The sequence below is a fragment of the Nyctereutes procyonoides genome, unplaced genomic scaffold (assembly GCF_905146905.1).
Source record: "Nyctereutes procyonoides isolate TBG_1078 unplaced genomic scaffold, NYPRO_anot_genome, whole genome shotgun sequence".
In the NCBI taxonomy this organism is placed as follows: domain Eukaryota; kingdom Metazoa; phylum Chordata; class Mammalia; order Carnivora; family Canidae; genus Nyctereutes; species Nyctereutes procyonoides.
In genome coordinates, this window is record NW_026575036.1 from 17,554,467 (window position 1) to 17,573,986 (window position 19,520).

General features: G+C 42.2%; 1 protein-coding gene across 1 annotated transcript in view; it reads right to left on the minus strand.

Moving 5' to 3' along the window:
• The window catches only part of CPNE8 (copine 8), a 216,348-nt gene extending 197,724 nt beyond the window's left edge, over positions 1 to 18,624 (minus strand). The window contains exon 1 of the mRNA XM_055318917.1: positions 18,434 to 18,624. Within this exon, the coding sequence (XP_055174892.1) occupies positions 18,434 to 18,570 (137 nt within the window). The 5' untranslated portion in view covers positions 18,571 to 18,624. The remainder of the gene's footprint in view (positions 1 to 18,433) is intronic.
• Between the last annotated feature and the right edge of the window lie 896 nt (positions 18,625 to 19,520).

A 19,520-nucleotide genomic window follows, 5' to 3' on the forward strand; every position in this document is an offset into this window, starting at 1 on the left:
CTAAACTTAGTTAGCAGTACACGGAGCTGCAGTTTAAATCCAGATATTTCAATCTCTAAGCTTGTGCTCTGCTCCCTAATACATTACACCGTTTCCCTTATTATGATACAACACTTGAGACCGTGTATCATCATTTCCCTCAATCCTTCCTCCTGCCTGCTCTAAAAGCAGTAACAGCTTTCAGCTAGGTGGGAAATGACCTTGCACATATTTTAAACAATTTTCAGGGTTTATTACTTCTCCCAGAGTCATTGCATGAAGCATGTTTGCAGGTGACAATCACTTGTCCAAACACCAAGAGCTTGTGGCTGTGTTAGGTCCACAAATCACTCCTAAGTAGAAAGCTGAAGGCTAACACTACTCTGTCAACATCAGCTCAGGGGTAGCTGCCCTCTGCACCACTTCATAAATATACTGGTCACATGACTAGGTTTTCTAACTCTCTATTTCTTTGACTATTAGTTGTTGAGCAACATATTGCTTCTATGTAGGGAAAGAGTAATGTGTCTTCAGGCTCAACATTCCAAAAAAAGAAAAATCTTTATATGCAAGGTTGTCTTGAGTCAGCTCTCTTTAAGACTTATCAATCAAAGCACAGGCTGTGCCAATGAGAAAAAAATAACATGCCTATGAATGTAAGACTAGGTTGGAAGCATTTTGTTTTGATTGGTCCTCCAGATTTTAAGTAACATCTTCTGCAATTTCTTTGGATCACTGATCACTGAACCACTGAAATGTCCTTAAGAGTAACCTGAGAATCAATAACAGAGTTTAAACAGAAGGAATTATTCTGGAAGGAAATTTGTTTGTAAACATAAATGACCAGCTTTGAGATAGGCAGACTGAAAATAATTTTTTAATATGCATTTGTTATCCTTGACACTAATGATTAGACCAGGAATTTGCCCCTGACTCCAAAACACTCGTTTATGGTCCAAAAAAAATAAGTAAATAAACAAATATAGCTCATTAGCAATTATGAACCCATGCTACCTACAATATTTTACAAATCCTAAAAAACAACAGAATGAAACAAGTATAGGCAATTGTTGAGCTACGTCTCCTTGTTCCTGCCTTTATACAACTGATTTTTCCCTCAGATCAACTGGTGTCACACTCTTCCCTGTATTTATGCCTTCCAGTCATGGTTCCCATTCATCTGGGAGGCACTACCTTCCTTTCTTCAATTATACCTTGAAAAAATAATTATTAAACACTATCTATATGCAAAACATTGGACTAGATACTAAATGGACAGAAAGGTGTATAAGACAAAGTTCCTGTCCTACAGGAATTTATAATTTAATAATTGTCTGATATTCTTTCAAATGTTTATTCGGCAAGCATTAAGTTACTAAGTGACAGAAAAAAAGATTTGGTGCTGGAGACTATGATGTGAACACATGGGCTCCTGACGCTAGATTATTTATATTCCATTAAGGGGACAAATTTGTAAACAAATATGCACAGTAGAATGTGGAATGTGTATAATGAATTCATTACAGATGACAGAAAGGGAGGGATAGTGAGTTCTATTCGAAGGATCAGGGCAAGTCTTCACAGTAAGAGTCATGCCTGAACCATCAGTGATCTACAACCTGAGACAACAAAGTGAGGCACAATTATTCCCACAAGAACTGAGGCTTGAGCCTCACAGTTCTCTCAAGAAATGCAGATGGTCTGAAAAGACTTAGAGTTCAGGAGGGAGTTTTCAGAGGCCAGTGGTGAGGAGGAAAAGGGCAAGGGGACATGGAGGGAAAGAGATGAGGCTGAAAAGCTAGGTCAAGTTTTCTAAGGTTCTCAGGGACTTGATTCAAAGGCAGTTAAAGGTTTGTTTTTGTTTTTTTTGTTTTTACAGATTGTATTTATTTATTCATGAGAGACACATAGAGAAAGGCAGAGACATAGGCAGAGGGAGAAAATAGGCTCCCTGTGGGGACCCTGATGTGGGACTTGATCCCAGGACCCCGGGATCACGACCAAAGGCAGAGATGCTTAACCACTGAGCCACCTAGGTGCCCAAGTAGTTAAGTGTTTTAAACAAGAGAATAAGAGTCTGATGGTATTTGCTCTTTCTGAAAAGGCCTCTAGCAGCCCAATGTGCAGGATTAATGGCAAGAAGGAGGAGGGTGGCCAGAGCAAGATGTGGGGTTAGGAGAGTCAAAGAATTTTGGCCACAGTGTCCACAGGAGTCAGACAGGCCTGGACCCAGTCAGACTCAGAGAAGTCAGGCATGCTAAAGGGCTGATGTAGACATAGAAGTAGATCCAGGCTTGAGGTTCAACTGGTAGAAATTCTACAGGGCTTGGGGGAATAGAGAAAATGGTGGGGAGGACTCATTCCCATAAGGGAAGCAAATTAGAATTCTCAGGGATTGAAAAATCTCTGAAGCAATTCTGATGATGATAACCCTTGTTTAGAAAAGCTGGTGTAAATCATGCCCCCCAGAGGAAAGTGATACAACCACCCAATATTTTTTTTAATCACAGCTTTTTATACGTATGCTAGAAATGTTCCTCAATTATCATCATTCCACCATGAATTAAACTAATTCAATCCACATATGGCCCTCACTGAAACAAAGTAGCTCAAAGTAGCTAAAAAAAAATTTTTTTTTTTTTCAGGTAAGAACCACTATTGAGGTCTGTGTCTCTGGAAAGAGTCAATGTAATTAGGCAGGATATAACATTTTGAGCAAAATACTATCAGTTGGAACACTGACATAGTTCAGTTGTGTCACAAGTACTTCAGAAATTATTTAGCCCATCCAACAAAACTTTATAACCAACAAGGGTAGAAACAACATGATTTATGGACACTGACTTGATTTAAGTAAACATGCTCATTTTTTACTTGTACACATAAAAAGAAGTTACAGTTTCCTGTTCCATCTTCCCATTCTTAACACTTTTTTTAGCTGAATTTAGATTTTTCTAAAATTTTGTTTTACTACTTTATGATCCAAAATTAAAATTGGTGGAACAAAAACACAATGGTCAGACAGAAAGTACAGTAGCAGATAAAAAACCTATTGCTTCTTGAAGCGGCTAGGCCACTAAAAAGCTCTTCTTACCCTAGATTATACCCAGGTAAAACCATCATGTCCTGCTATACTTACCAGTTCACCAAGTAATTTATTATAAATATCTCTCCTCAAACAAATTCTTCCTTAGGTCAAAGATATGGTCACTCATCTTCTTGTTTAGATATGTTATACTGGATATCATCATATATACAAATTCAACCATTTTTCTCTTTTTTGGCATATTATTCATCCAGATTAAATAAGCAAGTCATCTGCTACTGTTAAAAATGTACTAAGTGTCCACTTCTTTTAAAGATTTTATTTATTTATTCACGAGAGACAGAGAGAGAGAGAGAGAGACGGAGAGACACAGGCAGAGGGAGAAACAGGCTCCCTGTGGGGAACCTGATTGGGGACTTGGTCCCAGAACCCCGGGATCACAACCTGAGCCAAAGGCAGATTCTCAACCACTGAGCCACCCAGGTGCTCCTAAGTGTCCCCTTCTAAAACTAGTTTTGTTACTTAGAGGCAAAGTCAATTCATTTAAAATTATTCATTTGTCTCTCATTTATTCACAAATAAAACTTTATTGGATGTCTTACATAAACTAAGATTGAGTAATTAAATGCTTTTATAAAATTGTACTAGTAAAATGAGTCATTTTAATGCTCTTACTGTCTATCCAAACCAGTATTTTAAAAAGTATAGACCTACACAAATTCATGTGCATCCAGATTCATTCTTCCAACCTGTCCATAAGGCAGCAAATGTTTATTATTGTTCAAGTGAAAAGAAGAGTTGTACATCTCTTACTTTATGGCAAAAGCTAGAAATGATAAAGCTTGGTCAGAAAGGCATGTCAAGCCAGGACAGGCCAAAAGCTAGGCCTCTGAAGCCAGTTATCCAAGTTGTGAATGTAAAGAAAAAGTTCTTTTTTTTTTTAATTTTTTTTTATTTATCTACGATAGTCACACAGAGAGAGAGAGAGAGAGAGAGAGAGAGGCAGAGACACAGGCAGAGGGAGAAGCAGGCTCCATGCACCGGGAGCCCGACGTGGGATTTGATCCTGGGTCTCCAGGATCGCGCCCTGGGCCAAAGGCAGGCGCCAAACCGCTGCGCCACCCAGGGATCCCTGTAAAGAAAAAGTTATTGAAGGAAATTAAAAGTGCTACTCCAGTGAACACACAAATATAAGAAACAATAAAACCTATATTGCTGATATGGGGAAAGTTTGAGAGGTCTGGATAAAAAAAAATCAAACCAGCTACATTTCCTTAAGCCAAAGCCTAATCCAGAACAAGGCCCCAACTCTCTTCAATTCTATAAAGGTGAAGAGAAATGATGAAGCTGAAGAAGAAAAGTCTTTACAGGTTAGCAGAGATTGGTTAATGAGGAAAGAAACTGTCTCCATAACATACAAGTGCAAGGTGAAGCAGCAAGAGCTAACGTAGAAGCTGTAGCAAGTTACCAAGAAGATCCAACTAAGATAATTAATGAAGGTGGTTACACTAAAAAACAGATTTCCGATGTAGATGAAGCAGCCTTCTATTAGAAGATGCTATTTGGGCTTCTATTGGTAGAGAAGGGAAGCCATTGTCCGGCTTTAAAACTTGAAAGGATGGGTAGATTCCCTTATTGGGGTTTTAATGCAGCTGGTGACTTGAACCCCATGTTCATGGGCCATTCCCAAAAACCTAAGGCCCTTAAGAATTATGCTAAATCTACTCTGTGCTCTATGTAAGGAACAGAAAAGCCTGGATGGCTGTTTGTACTCTAAGCCCACCGTTGAGAGCTACTACTCAGAAAAAAAAAGCTTTTGGGACGCCTGGGTGGCTCAGTGGTTGAGTGTCTGCCTTCAGCTCAGGTCATGATCCTGAGGTCCTGGGATCAAGTCTTAATTCAGACTCCCCACAGCGAGCCTGCTTCTCCCCTCTGCCTATGTCTCTGCCTCTCTGCGTGCGTGCGTGTGTGTGTGTGTGTGTGTGTGTGTGTGTCTCATGAATAAATAAAATCATTAAAAAAAGCTTTCTTTCAAAATATTACTGCTTATTAACAATGCACCTGGACATCCAAGAGCTTTGATAAAGTGGTACAATGAGACTAATGTGGTTTTCACATCCACTAACACAACACCCACTCTGCAGCCCATAAATCAAAGAGCGATTTTGACTTTCAATAATTATTATTTAAGAAATACCTTTCATAAGGTGATAGCTGCCATAGACAGTGATTCCTCTGATGGATTTGGGCAGAGGAAACCGAAAACCTCCTTTAACCTCCATTAAAAACATTTGTGATTTATGAAAAGAGGTTAAAGTATTAGCATTAGCTAGAGTTTGGAAGAGGTTGATTCCAACTCTCATGGATGACTTTGAGGGTTTAAAGACTCCAGTGTGGAAGTAACTGCAGATGTGGTGTAAATAGTAACTAGAATTAGAAATGGAGTCTGAAGATGTGACTGAATTGCAGTAATCTTATGATAAAAGTTGAATGGATGAGGAGTTGCTTGTCATGGATGAGCAAAGAAAGTTGCTTCTTGAGATGACTTCTACTCCTAGTAAAGATACTGTGAAGACTCTTAAAATGACAACAAAAGATTTAGAATATTACATAAATTTAGTTGATAAAGCAGTGGCAGGGTTTGAGACGACTGCCTTCAATTTTTAAAGAAGTTCTACTGTGGATAAAATGCTATCAAACAGCAGCACCGACTAGAGAGATATCATTAATGAGGCAAGAGTTCACCGACGTGGCAAACTTCACCACTGTCTTATTTTAAGAAATTGTTAGATCCACCCCAATCTTCAGCAACCACCACCCTGATATGATCAGTCAGCAGCCATCAACATCAAGCCAAGACCCTCCACCACCAAAGAGATGACAACTTGCTGAAAGCTCAGATGATGGGTGACATTTTTTAGCAATAAAAAATTCTTAATTAAGGTATGTACATTTTGTGAGACATAATGCTATTGCATACTGAATCGACTACAGGATTATAGAAACATAACTTCATTATGTACTGAGAAACCAAAAAAATCTATATGATCATTTGAATGCAACATTCCCATTATTGCAGTGGTCTGAAACTCAACCTGTATCTCTGAGGTATAGGTTCACAGACAAGGACAGGCACAGAAACTGGGTGGGTTGGGTGGGGGTTTGGGGTTGGGGGAACCTTTTCTGTCTGAAGGAAAGCATCCACAATGGTGAGATGCCACAGTCTACACAAAAGATTTAGAGATTGGCAAGTACTCCACTTTGGCTAGATCCCAGGTCTGAGATGTGATTGGCAGGGGATGTCCATCCAGGATGAGGGAAGACCCTGAACACCAGGTGAAGGTGCTTGCATTTGATTTTGTGAGGAAAAGAGAAAAATGAAGGAAAATCGCTCAAGTCAACCTGTCTTTAGGAAGCTACCTACACAACATGTGAAGAATAGACCAAAAACGTGGATCCTGGAGTCATAAAGAGTAGTTCAGAGGATATTTTCATATTCTGGGGGAAAGTACAACTTCCTGAACAAGAAGGCTGGCAGCAGGGATGAAGGATGCAGTAAACATTCTGGAGAGCCGAGGCAAATGTAAAGTTTCAGTGACTGATCAGACCGTGTAAGTAGGCTAAAGGAGGTAACATTAGAAAATGTATAGTAGGGCAGCCCGGGTGGCTAAGCGGTTTAGCGCTGCCTTCAGCCCAGGGCGTGATCCTGGAGACCCAGGATCGAGTCCCACATCAGGCTCCCTGCATGGAGCCTGCTTCTCCCTCAGCCTGTGTCTCTGCCTCTCTCTCTCTCTCTCTCTCTCTCTCATGAATAAATAAATAAGATCTTAAAAAAAAAAAAAAAAGAAAGAAAATGAATAGTATACATGTCACCTGGTATTGGGTTACTTTATTTCAAAAGTCAAATATAACATGCTTCCTACAAAATTTACAAACCTTTCCAGGTGCTACTGCAGGCAGCCAGCACTTAGTAACAACTAATCAGGAAACACAAAATTGAATCCATGTGCCATCTCCACTAGAAGCTCTATATTTGCTAAGATTTAAATGATGGGGGGGGGAGGTAACATATTACAAAAGTGAATTGGAAGAAAGGCACAGATATCTATTAATATCAAACATTATTCATTTTCAAGATAAAGAAAGCGAGCTATAGATCTCCATTGAGAGGGAAAACTAGAACAGCAATAGTAGAAGTTGACATCCCTTTGGGAGAATATGAAGTGAAATGAGGACTTTGAAGTAGCAAGTGACTGGCATTAGAAATCGTCTATCTTAATATCCCTGTAAAAACTCAGATACCGAAATTCAAGTCTAAGTTTTCAAACAGGCATTGACAATCACAAGATTTCCTTAAATCTAAGCATGTTTACATTGTATTTCAAGGTCCTACTTCTAATGTCACTAAATTATCAAGCTCTGAGTGACATCCCTGGTCAACTAGATCAGGGACTCAACCTTTCATAGGAAGCTATGCCCAGACAACTGCCAGAATTGTCAAAGGTCACACAGCCAGTGTCAGAAGCAGAATGAAAGCTCGGGGATTCCCACCATGCTTCACTGACATATTACACAAAGAAGAAAGAAGTCACATAAATGACATTCAAATGATAAAATGACCTAAGTGAAACAAAGAAACGAAAACCATTTGATTTACATTGTAAGACAAACCCTGAGTTGAAAATCAATCATCTTTTAGCTAGTATACTTCAAACTTCTCTCCAAAAACAATTTTAAATTCTCACTAATTTAAATTACCAGTTAAGAGAAACATTCACTATCAGCTTAATATTGATTAGGCCTCCTTTTCCCAATGCCTACAAAGAGCTTTTAGGTGAAACCTCTAACATGAAAATCAATTGCAATGAACTTTCTAGCATTCCAGCTTCCACAATTAATTTGAAAGTTGAGATATCCAGATAAGTCTGACAATAAGCTATGCTCAAAACTCTCTCTCTCTCTCTCTCTCTCTCTCTCTCCCTCCCTCTCTCTCATTCTTTGCTTTATAGCTGGGAAACACAAAAACCTATTGAAGACATTAAAGAAGAATGATTGAGCTTTCAATTACCTAGACAACCACAAATAATGTGATATTCCCTTTACAGGAGTACATTTAGATAAAAAAAAAAAAAAAAAGATTTGTAAGAATGCCCACAGCATTATACACTTCAAGAAGACACAATAATGAGGATCTGTGAGCAGTGAGAAACAAAATCCTCAAAATGATTCTAAAACCACTATTAGACTTACTAAGGCTGAGAAATGTGTTGGTTTCAACCAGGTATGACAATTATAATCATACCTAGTTGACTGCACTCTCTGCCAGTTGAGATTATTCCTAATAAAATTAATGTGTCACTTGTTTTATTTAAATATAGAGTATGTGCAGCTAATTAGCAAAGTAGAAAATACTGACTTGTACAAAGTCACATCACAATTCAGTGAGACTACCATGCTGACGTTTTCACTACCTAAATAACTTATTTTATTTATGTGGAATTCTAAAGAGCATGTTTGTCACGAAAGGAACCCTGGAATTTATTATTGAAAAGCCAGCAAGTTAAGTGGTGACTTCCTCATTACTAAGAAAGCCGAGGGCTGAAATGACAGAGCCTGCAGTCAGTTCTCAATTCCAGCAGTAAGTATGAATGTCACATAGTCAATTCAATTAATCTCCCTCTACTTTTCATTTACCTGGTCCATCACCTTTGTCCGGCATTTAGCTTTCATCTCGCCCTGCCTGCTGATTCCTGGTTAAATAGTCCGCTCATTACTTAATTTCCCACAGCTTCATTAGGTAACTCAGCGGCAGAAAAGAGGTAAGAATCAATACTTGGAAATTAAACATCAAATTGTTAAGGTTTATGCCACTCATCTGAACTGTTCTACCCACAGCTTTCCCCACCTGGAGATAGAAAAAACACAGAAGAATTATGTATTCCTCTTTGTGATGATATTTATGTCACCTGTTCCAATCGTGTTTCTCGATTTTCCCATTTCTCTTCAGTCACCAATACACCGATACCAATAAAAAAGAATCCCACCCTTAAAGCCTAAAAGACATAACTTACAGTAGGATGCCAGAGTATGGCTAGTGGACAGAAGTACATACCTAAGAATTAGGCATACATGGATTGCAAACTCAACCTTGCCACCCTTAGATGTGGGATTTAGGCCAAATTATTTAAACTCTGGCTGAACCTCAATCTCCTCACCCATAAAATAGAGGACATAAATCACCTGTTTCAGAGAACTGTTGGGAGGGCTGAGTAAATTAGCACATGTTAAGTGTTTTCCAGGTTGTCTCACATAGATTTAGATTTTGACTTTAATTAAAATACAGAGCGAAGGTCCAGGGCCTTCATGTTTCTTGACTTCATTAGTACAGCTTATGATTGAATCATTGTACAGCCTAAGAAATAGAAATACTTCCTGGGGGATCCCTGGGTGGCGCAGAGGTTTGGCGCCTGCCTTTGGCCCAGGGCGCGATCCTGGAGACCCGGGATCAAATCCCACGTCGGGCTCCCGATGCATGGAGCCTGCTTCTCCCTCTGCCTGTGTCTCTGCATCTCTCTCTCTGTGACTATCATAAATAAATAAAAAATTAAAAAAAAAAAAGAAATACTTCCTGGGGACTGTCACTGATATTTTGTTTCTTGAGAGTTTCACGGTTTTTTTTTTTTTTTTAAGATTTTATTTATTCATTCATGAGAGGCACAGAGAGGCGGGAGCCTTTGGCAGGTCTCAAGCCCAGAACACTGGGATCACGACCTGAGCCAAAGGCAGATGCTCAACCGCTGAGCTACCCAAGTGCCCCAGATTTTCACAAAGTTAACTGACAATTCCCTCAATGTTTGAAGTATTATTCTTTATACAATAAACAATAGACAAAATGTCTCATAATTTGAACAAGAATACCCATGAGCTAATGTCCCTGGCTGAAGAGGCATTAACATTGATGTCTGTCATTCATTTGAAAACATCAAGGTATTGGGTGTCAGGTCATGAACACTGAGTGCCCTTGAGGCAGGGCACCTTTTAAATACATCTTACGTAGGGCAGCCCTGGTGGCTCAGCAGTTTAGTGTCACCTTCAGCCTGGGGTGTGATCCTAGAGTCCCAGGATCGAGTCCCATATCAGGCTCCCTGCATGGAGCCTGCTTCTCCCTCTGCCTGTGTCTCTGCCCCTCTGTGTGTGTGTGTGTGTCTCTCATGAATAAATAAATAAAAATATTTTTAAAAAAATACATCTTACTTAATGACTGGCAATAAAAGCTTCATCCTCCTTCAGCCGGTGTTCTCATCTACTTGGATGTTTTATCACATGTCCAACATGAAAGAACTGTCTAGATGTCAGTTTGTTGATTTTATTGGTGGATACAAGAATGTGCTAGAACGTGTTTTTATTCTAAAACTTTGTTGTTGGGGCGCCTGGGTGGCTGAGCCAGTTGAGCGTCTGCATTCAGCTCAGGTCATGATCTCAGGGTTCTGGAATAGAGCCCAGAGCCAGTTAGCAGGGAGTCTTCCTCTTCCTCTTCCTCTGCCCCTCCCCTGTTCATGCTTGCTCTTTCTCTCACTCTCTCTCAAATAAATAAAATCTTTAAAAAATAAAATAAAATAAAATAAACCTTGTTGTTAAACGCTACTTATTTGTCAAATCCCATTGGGTCCACGTGACCAATTGGGTGTGCTGGTGGGGGGAGCCATGTAGTAGAATCTGTAGAAACGTCCTATGAATTTCCAAATCCACACTCTTCTTCTGTACCTTCTCCACATGTAGGTACAGGGGCTGCACTATAACGTAACATCTTGAATATGCGGCTTTATGTCACCTTGGATTTCATGTTTCTATGACTCCCCAAATTAATTATAAATTTGTCCAAAATAGAGATATCCTGTCTTCTATGTAGCTTGTATGCCACCTGGTAATATATTTATAAAAAAAAAAACTGAAACAAAACTAACAGCTATTACGGGCTTTTCTTGGGACAGGCACAATACTGGGCACTTCATAAACTTTATTTCATTTACTTCTCCAATAATCCTATAAATTTGGTTTTTAAGTCATTTCTGTATTACTGATTAGGAAATGATATTCCAAAAGTTGAAATAAGTTACCCAAAATAACATTCCAAAAAGGGTAAAAATGGGATTTAAAGACATTTGTCTGACTCCTAATTCCATTTTCTTGCCGCTATACTCTGCTGCCCCAAATTCTCATTAATCTTTAAGTGAGACTTCCTCATGGGAATAAAAGTATTTAGAAAGGCACAGCCAGGAGTTTAGACTTGACTCTGCTTATTTAAAGAGGAATAGGAGGAAAACAACCAAAATAAGCTATTACAATCCCCTTGAGAAGATAGCTTATTAATCACTGCAGCTCTAGAAAACTATCCCCAGGAAAAAAAAGTCATAGCTGTTGTTAAGTGTTCGTGAATAAGAAGGCTCATTAGCATGATCTGAATAGTTAACTTTTCAAAATAAATTTTGGAAAATAAGAGATAAGTTAAATAAATACAGTATGCCCATAAAATAGACTACTTCACAGACATAGAGGGTTATTTTTCCAAAACCTAAAGACATTACATATACATAATTTAAAACAAACAGAAAAGTACAGAAGATAGAGACGCCTGGGTGGTTCAGGGGTTTGAGGGTCTGCCTTTGGCTCAGGGCGCGATCCCAGGGTCCAGGGATTGAGTCCCACATTGGGCTCTCTGCAGGGAGCCTGCTTCTCCCTCTAGCTATGTCTCTGCCTCTCTCTGTGTCTCTCATGAATAAATAAATAAAATCTTTAAAAAAAATGAAAAGTGCAGTAGATAAATTGTAAAAAAATATAGTATGATTCCTTTATATAATGTGTGTGAGTATACGCGCGCGCACACACACACACACACACACAGACAAAGGGAGGACTATAAATGTGACCTTGTAAATACAAGAGAAATGAACTAAATATTCACAGTTTAATGGAACAGTGGGTGATTTTTATTTTGTATGTATATTCATTTGTAATTCTGAGTGCTTAACTAAAACGAAAAGTAGTATTTTCACTCCTATAGATATATTAACTTACTTGACACTCAAAACAAATACAAGACATAGGGGCTGTTGTTCTCCCCACTTTACAGATGAGGAAATTGAGGAACAGAGAGTTTAAGTGACTTTCCAAGGCTTCACTGCTAGTAGTGGTAGAACTGGTCTAGTTCCACACCCATGCTCTTCAAGACTAAGTAAAACTGGCTCTAATAAGCAAATATTATTATTATAAAACAGGGTAACAACTGAATAAAACCCCTTTGAGAGGAACTGTTTTTCTTCGTTATTTGAGTAAACACAAATAAGAAAGGCAGGCTTCTGCCTAATGTTATGCCACAAAAATCACCTAAAAGAGCACATCCGTTTACACCCTCTCTCAGGGCCTTGCTTTGTGAATTGCTTCTAGACTCACATTCTTTATATCCCAGAGCTGTTTTAGAACAACACAGGCCTCAAATGCTAAAAAAACAGAGCAGACCACAATATTGGTGGAACAACAGCATGAGTAATGCTTTCTTTCATCTTACCTGAGCAACTCTCAGATTGAGACTTTAAGCTTTAAGTCCAGAAGTGCCCTAGTACAAATATTCCTGAAAGGCTGGGGCTAAGACAGACTCAAATGGCTGAAAAAGTACCGCAGGTTCACTACAGTTTTGAACCACAAGACCTCAGGAATGACAGAGCCAGAATAGGCCAATAGGTCATGCCACACTTGGTCCTCAGTTTACCTATTATTAACATGATAACAGGCATCCTAGTTTCCCGAGCTTATAGCAACAATATAATTTTTCAGTTAACAACATCATTTGAAACCTATTTACACACTAACTCCAACTTCTTGTCTTTTTTAAAGAAGGGTAGAGAGGAAGCTGGGTGGCTCAGTAGTTGAGTGTCTGCCTTTGGCCCAGGGCGTGATCCTGGGATCTTGGGATCAAGTCCCTTATCAGGCTCCCCACAGGGAGCCTGCTTCTCCCTCTGCCTATGTCTCTGCCCCTCTCTCTGTGGCTCTCATGAATAAATAAATAAAATCTTAAAAAAAAAACAACTAAAAAGTAGATTACATCTAAGAGATAAACCATCAGGGACTGGGGTGGAAACCCCAATTGCTGTATTTGAGCGCTTTCATTTTTTCACCATAGATAATCAGAACAGTGAATGCATCTGCTTCAAACTGGGCCAATCCCCGCCGGACCAAGCAGATTCTCTCTCTCTCTTGCAATACCCATTTGCTTTCCCAGGTGGTCTGGAACTGGAACTGTAACATGTAAACTGGCAAAGTATATGCCACCAGCGGATGGAGAAACAGAAAAAAAAAAAGTCCTCAAGGTAAGAGAGAATAAGGAAGTGGAAAGAAACGTGAAAAGGAGAAGGCAAAGAGCATATAGAACTTCAGTTATCTTCCTGTTTCATTCACAATACAAGCTGTCACAACTTTTCATGGATTATGAAACCAGACAGTCTCACTTATTCCAAAAAGAGAAGCAAGACCACAACTGTGCTGACCCTGACACTGTCATTTCTAATAGTGAGAGTCCAACAGGAGCAAGCTTTTTCCTTTGTATAATCTTTTACAAAAAGCCTACCAACAGTAATATGTATGCAAGCAATATATGCTTAACAATGAGCTCTCCAAAAAAATGCTGAAAGCATAGATGTGTGTGTTCATGTGTGTATAATTTGTTATAAATTTTACTGACATCAAGGATGTGTAGCTGAGCACACAACTTCTGGATAATAATAGTACATATTTTTACTGTAAATTCCATAGAGCCAATTGATTCCCACAGAATGTCTTAAATGCAGACAACAAAACAAGCCCTGATTTTTAGTGTTTTTTGCCAGTTTCTATGGTGTAAATATTCCCACCACGGCCAACTTCCATCTACCAATGTGACTTCACTGAACAGGAATTGAAGGGATGAGCAGTAGAACATGACTGCATAATATTGTCACCTTACTGATTAAAAAGACAGAGCACAGATGACAATAAAGATAATATAATATTATTATATTAATATAGATAATATAGATAATAGTAAAATGTAGTAAAATAATTAGGAAGTGACAACTTTTGAGTATGTTTTAACTTTGTTTTAAAAAGTAATGTATCTAAATTTAGGTTTATATAATTTAATTTTTAATAATTGCTTTATTTAACACCAGTGCACAAATTCCAGTCTCAAGCTCATTTAGGCCAGCTCCAGCACACCCCTGAAAAGTATTTCCTAATACCTGAGGAAGGCAGGTATTGCTAGTTCAGATGGAGTAACTAGTCAGTCATTTCCTCATTAAACAGGTAACCAGTTTAATGTGTATTATCAGCACATGATAAATTTGTTAAAAGTCCAGATTCTTAGGTCCCAGTCCCAGAGATTTTGAGAGCAGATCTAGTATGGGGACACAGAGGTCTGTGTATTTTAATAGGCAAGCAATCCTCCCCATGCCAGATGATTTATTCAGCATCCAGCATTTGTTGACTACATATTCTGTGCCAGGCTCAGAAAACATGGACATGAAAGAAACAAAACTTGCCCTCAAGGTGAAATCAGAGACCAAGAATTATAATCTAACTATAATACTGGTACAAACGAGCTGCTTTGGAAAAACAAAATCCACTTTGGGAGAAAGAGAAATGTTTGACCTGAGTCTTGAAGAAGAAGCACAAACTAATAAAAAAGACAAGGGGGAAGGGAGGAAGGGGTGGTTCAGGGCAGAGATTGGCACGTGTGTAGCGCCACAGGAAAAGAAGATTCAGTCCACTGGGATGACAACACATGCTTTGGGACTGTTCCACTTACTTGTGTTTTGCAGCCACATTTATCTGTCATCAGTCTTAGCATATAAGAACATGTGAGGAGTGGTGGTAAATTAGGCAAGAGTCATGGCCAGGTCAGGCGGGACTTTACAGAATGTCCAGCACAAAGTAGCTCCCATTGTGTGTTCTTCCTTCAATGTGAGTGTTTAAAGTTGCCTTTACCACCTTTATAAGATTACTGCTGTGAAAGAATTTACATGTGATGACTCACCTACAAAATCCAGAAATACAGAATGCTCTCACAGCTTTTTTCAATGGATAAACTACATTCTCAATCAGAGAAAATGACCAGGGTAATGTGTTAGAAATAGTTCCCCAAACCAAAGTTCCAGGGAAATGGGTGATTACTACATATTATTTTTCCCATTGGTCTTACCTCATTCTAATTAACTTGTCTTCAGAATATAATGAGAATGTTGTAAATGTTATTTTATTTCCTCAAGTTGTACCATCTCAGCTACTGGCATTTTAATTAGGTAACCCAATTAACTTAAAAAAAAAATCGATGAATTAACATAATGAAGAAAAATGAATGCTAGGAGAACGAAACGATGGGTTGAGGGGAAGTCGTAGAGTCAGAGCTTGTCTCTACATAAACAGCTAGAAAAGTGGACTTGCCACCCTAACACACCAAGCCTGTAGCCACCTCCACGTCATACTGTCTCTTCTCTATTGCAAACCATGCCCATCCATCCTGCCTCCCCTCAAGCCCCATCTCCTCTTTGTGGTACATTCTAAGCACCCCACTGCACATTGATTCTCAGTGCATGAACCTCAACTTTGGATTCAGTCCTACATAGTCGCGTGTTAGGTAATACTCATCTCTCAACCACACTTCACATTTTCAGAGAACTCCTCTTGCATTTGTCATGGAGCATGGCTTAATGCTAGGCATATAAAAGGCATTGAACACTTGGTGAGTGAATAGACTAAATGATCTCCATGAATTATATTTAGCTTCAAGCTTCAATTGTTGATTTTCTCGCCTCTCCCAAAATGAAGATGAAAACATCATAAAGATTTTTAAAGGTCTCAGATTGGGGACAATGAAAGGAGGTTATCAAAAGGGATTCTATTCCTGAGTTGCTTTTTAAGTGTCAGCAAATCATCAGAGGTCTCTAACATAGAAAGGCAAGGGAATTCCTCATTCTGCTTGCCCACAGTTAGACAGGGGGGCCTACAATGAAACCTTGTTGCTAACTGAAATTTTCCCTAAAACATCCTAGAATATAAACTCTTTATCCTCCCCAAAGAAGAAAGAGAGAACAGGCTTCCCAAGGCTGACTCTGTCCCTGTCTTCTTTACCAACTTACTAAAGTACAAAAGAGAAGGACTATTTACAGAATTCCAACCTGAAGCATATATAATACATTTATTCCATAAATACTATGTCCAATATCACAATAGCTAACATTTCTTAACACTTTGTGTCCTACAATTGTGTGAGCACTTTTCAGACATCTTCGTATTAAACTCTGCTATCATTCTATAGGAGATAAATACCATAATTTTCCTCATTTTGGAGAAGAGGAAGCTCAGCGTAAGTACAAACTCCAAGGTAACACAGAGCCAGAATCTGTAACTGGGTCCCTCACACCAAAGCCCAAAGGACATCATCTATGTTTACAAGATTCAATTCCCAGCAATGTAAGTACTCTGAGTACTTGGGTTCTATTTCAGGACTTTATTTTTCTTAATTCGGAAAATTAAAAGTCAAAAAACAAGACAACAAATCAATGGTATGAAGAAAAGGCTAGAACAAGGGAATGTCCCGAGTCCAAGATATCAAGTTTAAACAACTGGCTTAAAGCCAATTAACTACAAGATTCCTAGCACACTTGGCGCACGCGTGTGCGCGTGCGCACACACACACACACACACACACACACACACACACACACACAAAAGTGGTTAAATGTGGATCCCATTGGTAGAAAGACCAGGGAAGGCATAATTGATCCCCATCAGTCCTAAAGAGCTTTTGGGAAATTCAGATTTAATTTGTAACATTTTTATATTCATTCCAGGAACACGCCACATGGCATTCAAGCTTTGCAGCATGTTCAGCAGAGGAGAAGAACTCTAGAAAATGCTTTTATTGTAGGACTTTGGCCATGCAATACGTGTGGATAGTAAGGACCTCCCTTGGGCATCCAAAGGCAGCTTCAGAGAATAGAAAAAGGCCTAGAAATTAATGTCTGCAGAGAGTTTTCCATATAGCTTCACCTGTTCAATTGACAGGAAGAAATCTCAGGCAGCCCTTAAGGCAATGAACACTGGTAAGGCAGGAGCTCGAGCTCAGCAATCCTTATCAGCATTGTTTCCACAGTTTGAGGTCAGCCTTAAGAGGAAGCAAGCGATCAGAGGACGTGGTTTCAGGGATAGCTGAAGGCTGTCCCCTAATTAACACCTCTGCTGAGGTTGTTGGTGCTTGAATTTCCACACACACACACACACACAAAAAGAAAATTCCATTCCTTAGGCTGTAGACTCCGTCTTCTGAAAATGCAAAAATCGAATCCAACTGGGGCGACAGCATTGTCAGTTTCGGGGTTTCTTTACATCCAAGACTCCCCAGGTCCGTTTCTTTCAAGGCACATTTTGCTAAGGAAAGGAATGGGGGGAGGGTGGCAATCCAGGGCCCTGAGCGCGATCTTGGAGCAAGAGAGAACAGAGCTCTCCGCTGGGACAGATCCAAGTATGCAAACAAGGGAGTGGACTCAGAGTCAGCATCATGCAAATTCTCCCTCTCCCGTGGCCCTTATCAATTTAGTATGGTCCGCCCATCTCCTTTTCAAAATCTTCCGCGATATGGCAATTATGCTGCCTTCTTTACGGGAAAACTGACCCAAACAACGTGAGGCAAAGGGCTTGAAATTTACAGACCTCGGGCAGACTGTCAGTTCTCATAAGCGCTCAGGCTGGGGCGACTCGCAGGCAGGAAAGTCGTGACTTCCCAGATTTTGGGGGTAAGGCACGCAGTCGCCTGCAAAGAGGGCTGGAGCCGAAAGCTCTACCTATCGGAGGGAAGGCGAGAAGCCCGGAAGGCTAGAGGGAGGAGGGAAGGCCAGCTGGAAGGCTCCAGGAAGTGGCTGGGGAGGAGGCTGCGCGGGTGCGAGCCGACGGTGGCAACCCCGGGCTTGCACGCGCCGGGCGGAGGGAGTCCCGGGCCGCCGCGCGCCGCGGTCACCAGCGCCTTGCGCAGCGCTGGCCCCTTGGATTCCCGCCGTCGCCCAACCACGCAGCTCGGGGTTTGGGACGCAACACGGGCTTGCAAAGTGGGCGGCGGCGGGGTTCCCGCCGCTGAGTCACAGCCCAGCCAACAACTTTTACAGCGTTTCCCAGAAAGAAAATGCAAAGTCTCGGCTCCGTAGCGCAGCAGCCGCTCCGTGCCCCCGGAGCTGGGGGCGCCTCTCACGGCTTCCCGGACGCCTCGCAACTTCGCGCGCCGGCAGAGCCCCGGGGTCGCCCGAGCGTTCGCCCCCCCCACCCCCCACCCCCCACCCCAGGGCGCCCGGGCGAGCGCGAGGAGGGACGCGAGCGCGGCGCGCTCACCTGCAGGACACGGACACCTCCACCCGCGTGGCCGGGATGGCGGCGCTCAGCTGGTTCAGGTCCCCGATGCCCGCAGTGCTGGTGTAGCGGCTGTCCATCTCGGGCGGAGGCGCCGCGGGCCGGTCCGGCGCCCACATCCACAGCCCGGGCGACTGAGGGAGCCGAGCCCAGCTCCCGACAGACGGGGCTGGGGCTCGGGGTGGAGGCGGAGGAAGGAGGGCGGAGGCAGCTCGCGGGGAGGGGAGGGGACGGGAGGGGAGGGCGGGGGAGCCGCGAGCCAGCGCCGGCCCAGGCCGAGGCTGCGGGGAAGTGGCGCGCGGGGCTCCCCGCTTCCCTGCCCCCTCCCCCGCCCCCTCCCCCGCCAGGCGGGCGGCAGCCCCGGGGGGGGGCCACTTGGTGCTGCTTCCCAGGCCCTGGGGGCCGGGCTCCGAGGAGCCAGCGGGTCGCCTGGCGGGGCAGGGGGCGCGAGCCCCAGGCCCCACCGTCTAGGACAGCCCGGCTCTGCGCGCCGCTAGGGGTATTTTTTTGGGGGGGGGGGTTGTCTCCGCCTCTACACCCCCCTCCCGCCCCCTGGGCCTCGACTCCCCTCCTCCTGTCAATCAGGTGTGGACGGGAATGTCACGCAGTTCGCCCGCCCGGGCTGGAAGCTGGAGGTGTGGGCGCCTCCGCGTGTTCCTAAGCCCCGCGTGGCAGGTGCACCCCTCGTCGCCCCGCTGGTCCCCACCGCAGCTCACGGAGCGCCCTCCCACCTTGCCCTCGGGCAGGTGAGCCGGGCTGGGGGGCGCGGGGGGCTCCTCTCCTCGACTGCCCTCTCCCTGGGACCGTGGGACGCCAGGACGACCTCCAGGGTTGTGTGCGCGGTGGTAAAGGGACACATCAGTATCTGGGACAAGGCGGGCACAGGACGGACCCTAATGGGTGGGTGGGGGGTGGGGGTGCTCTTCCGGATTTAGGAGGGCCACCTGGTTTCCCTCCCCCTCAGTTCCTCGAAACACGGGGTCTAACTAACTGGGACGGTCGTCCTACGGTCAGGACTCTTCTGCCCCCCCCCGTTTGCAAATGCGTGGAGGTCCTGAAACCCGGAGGT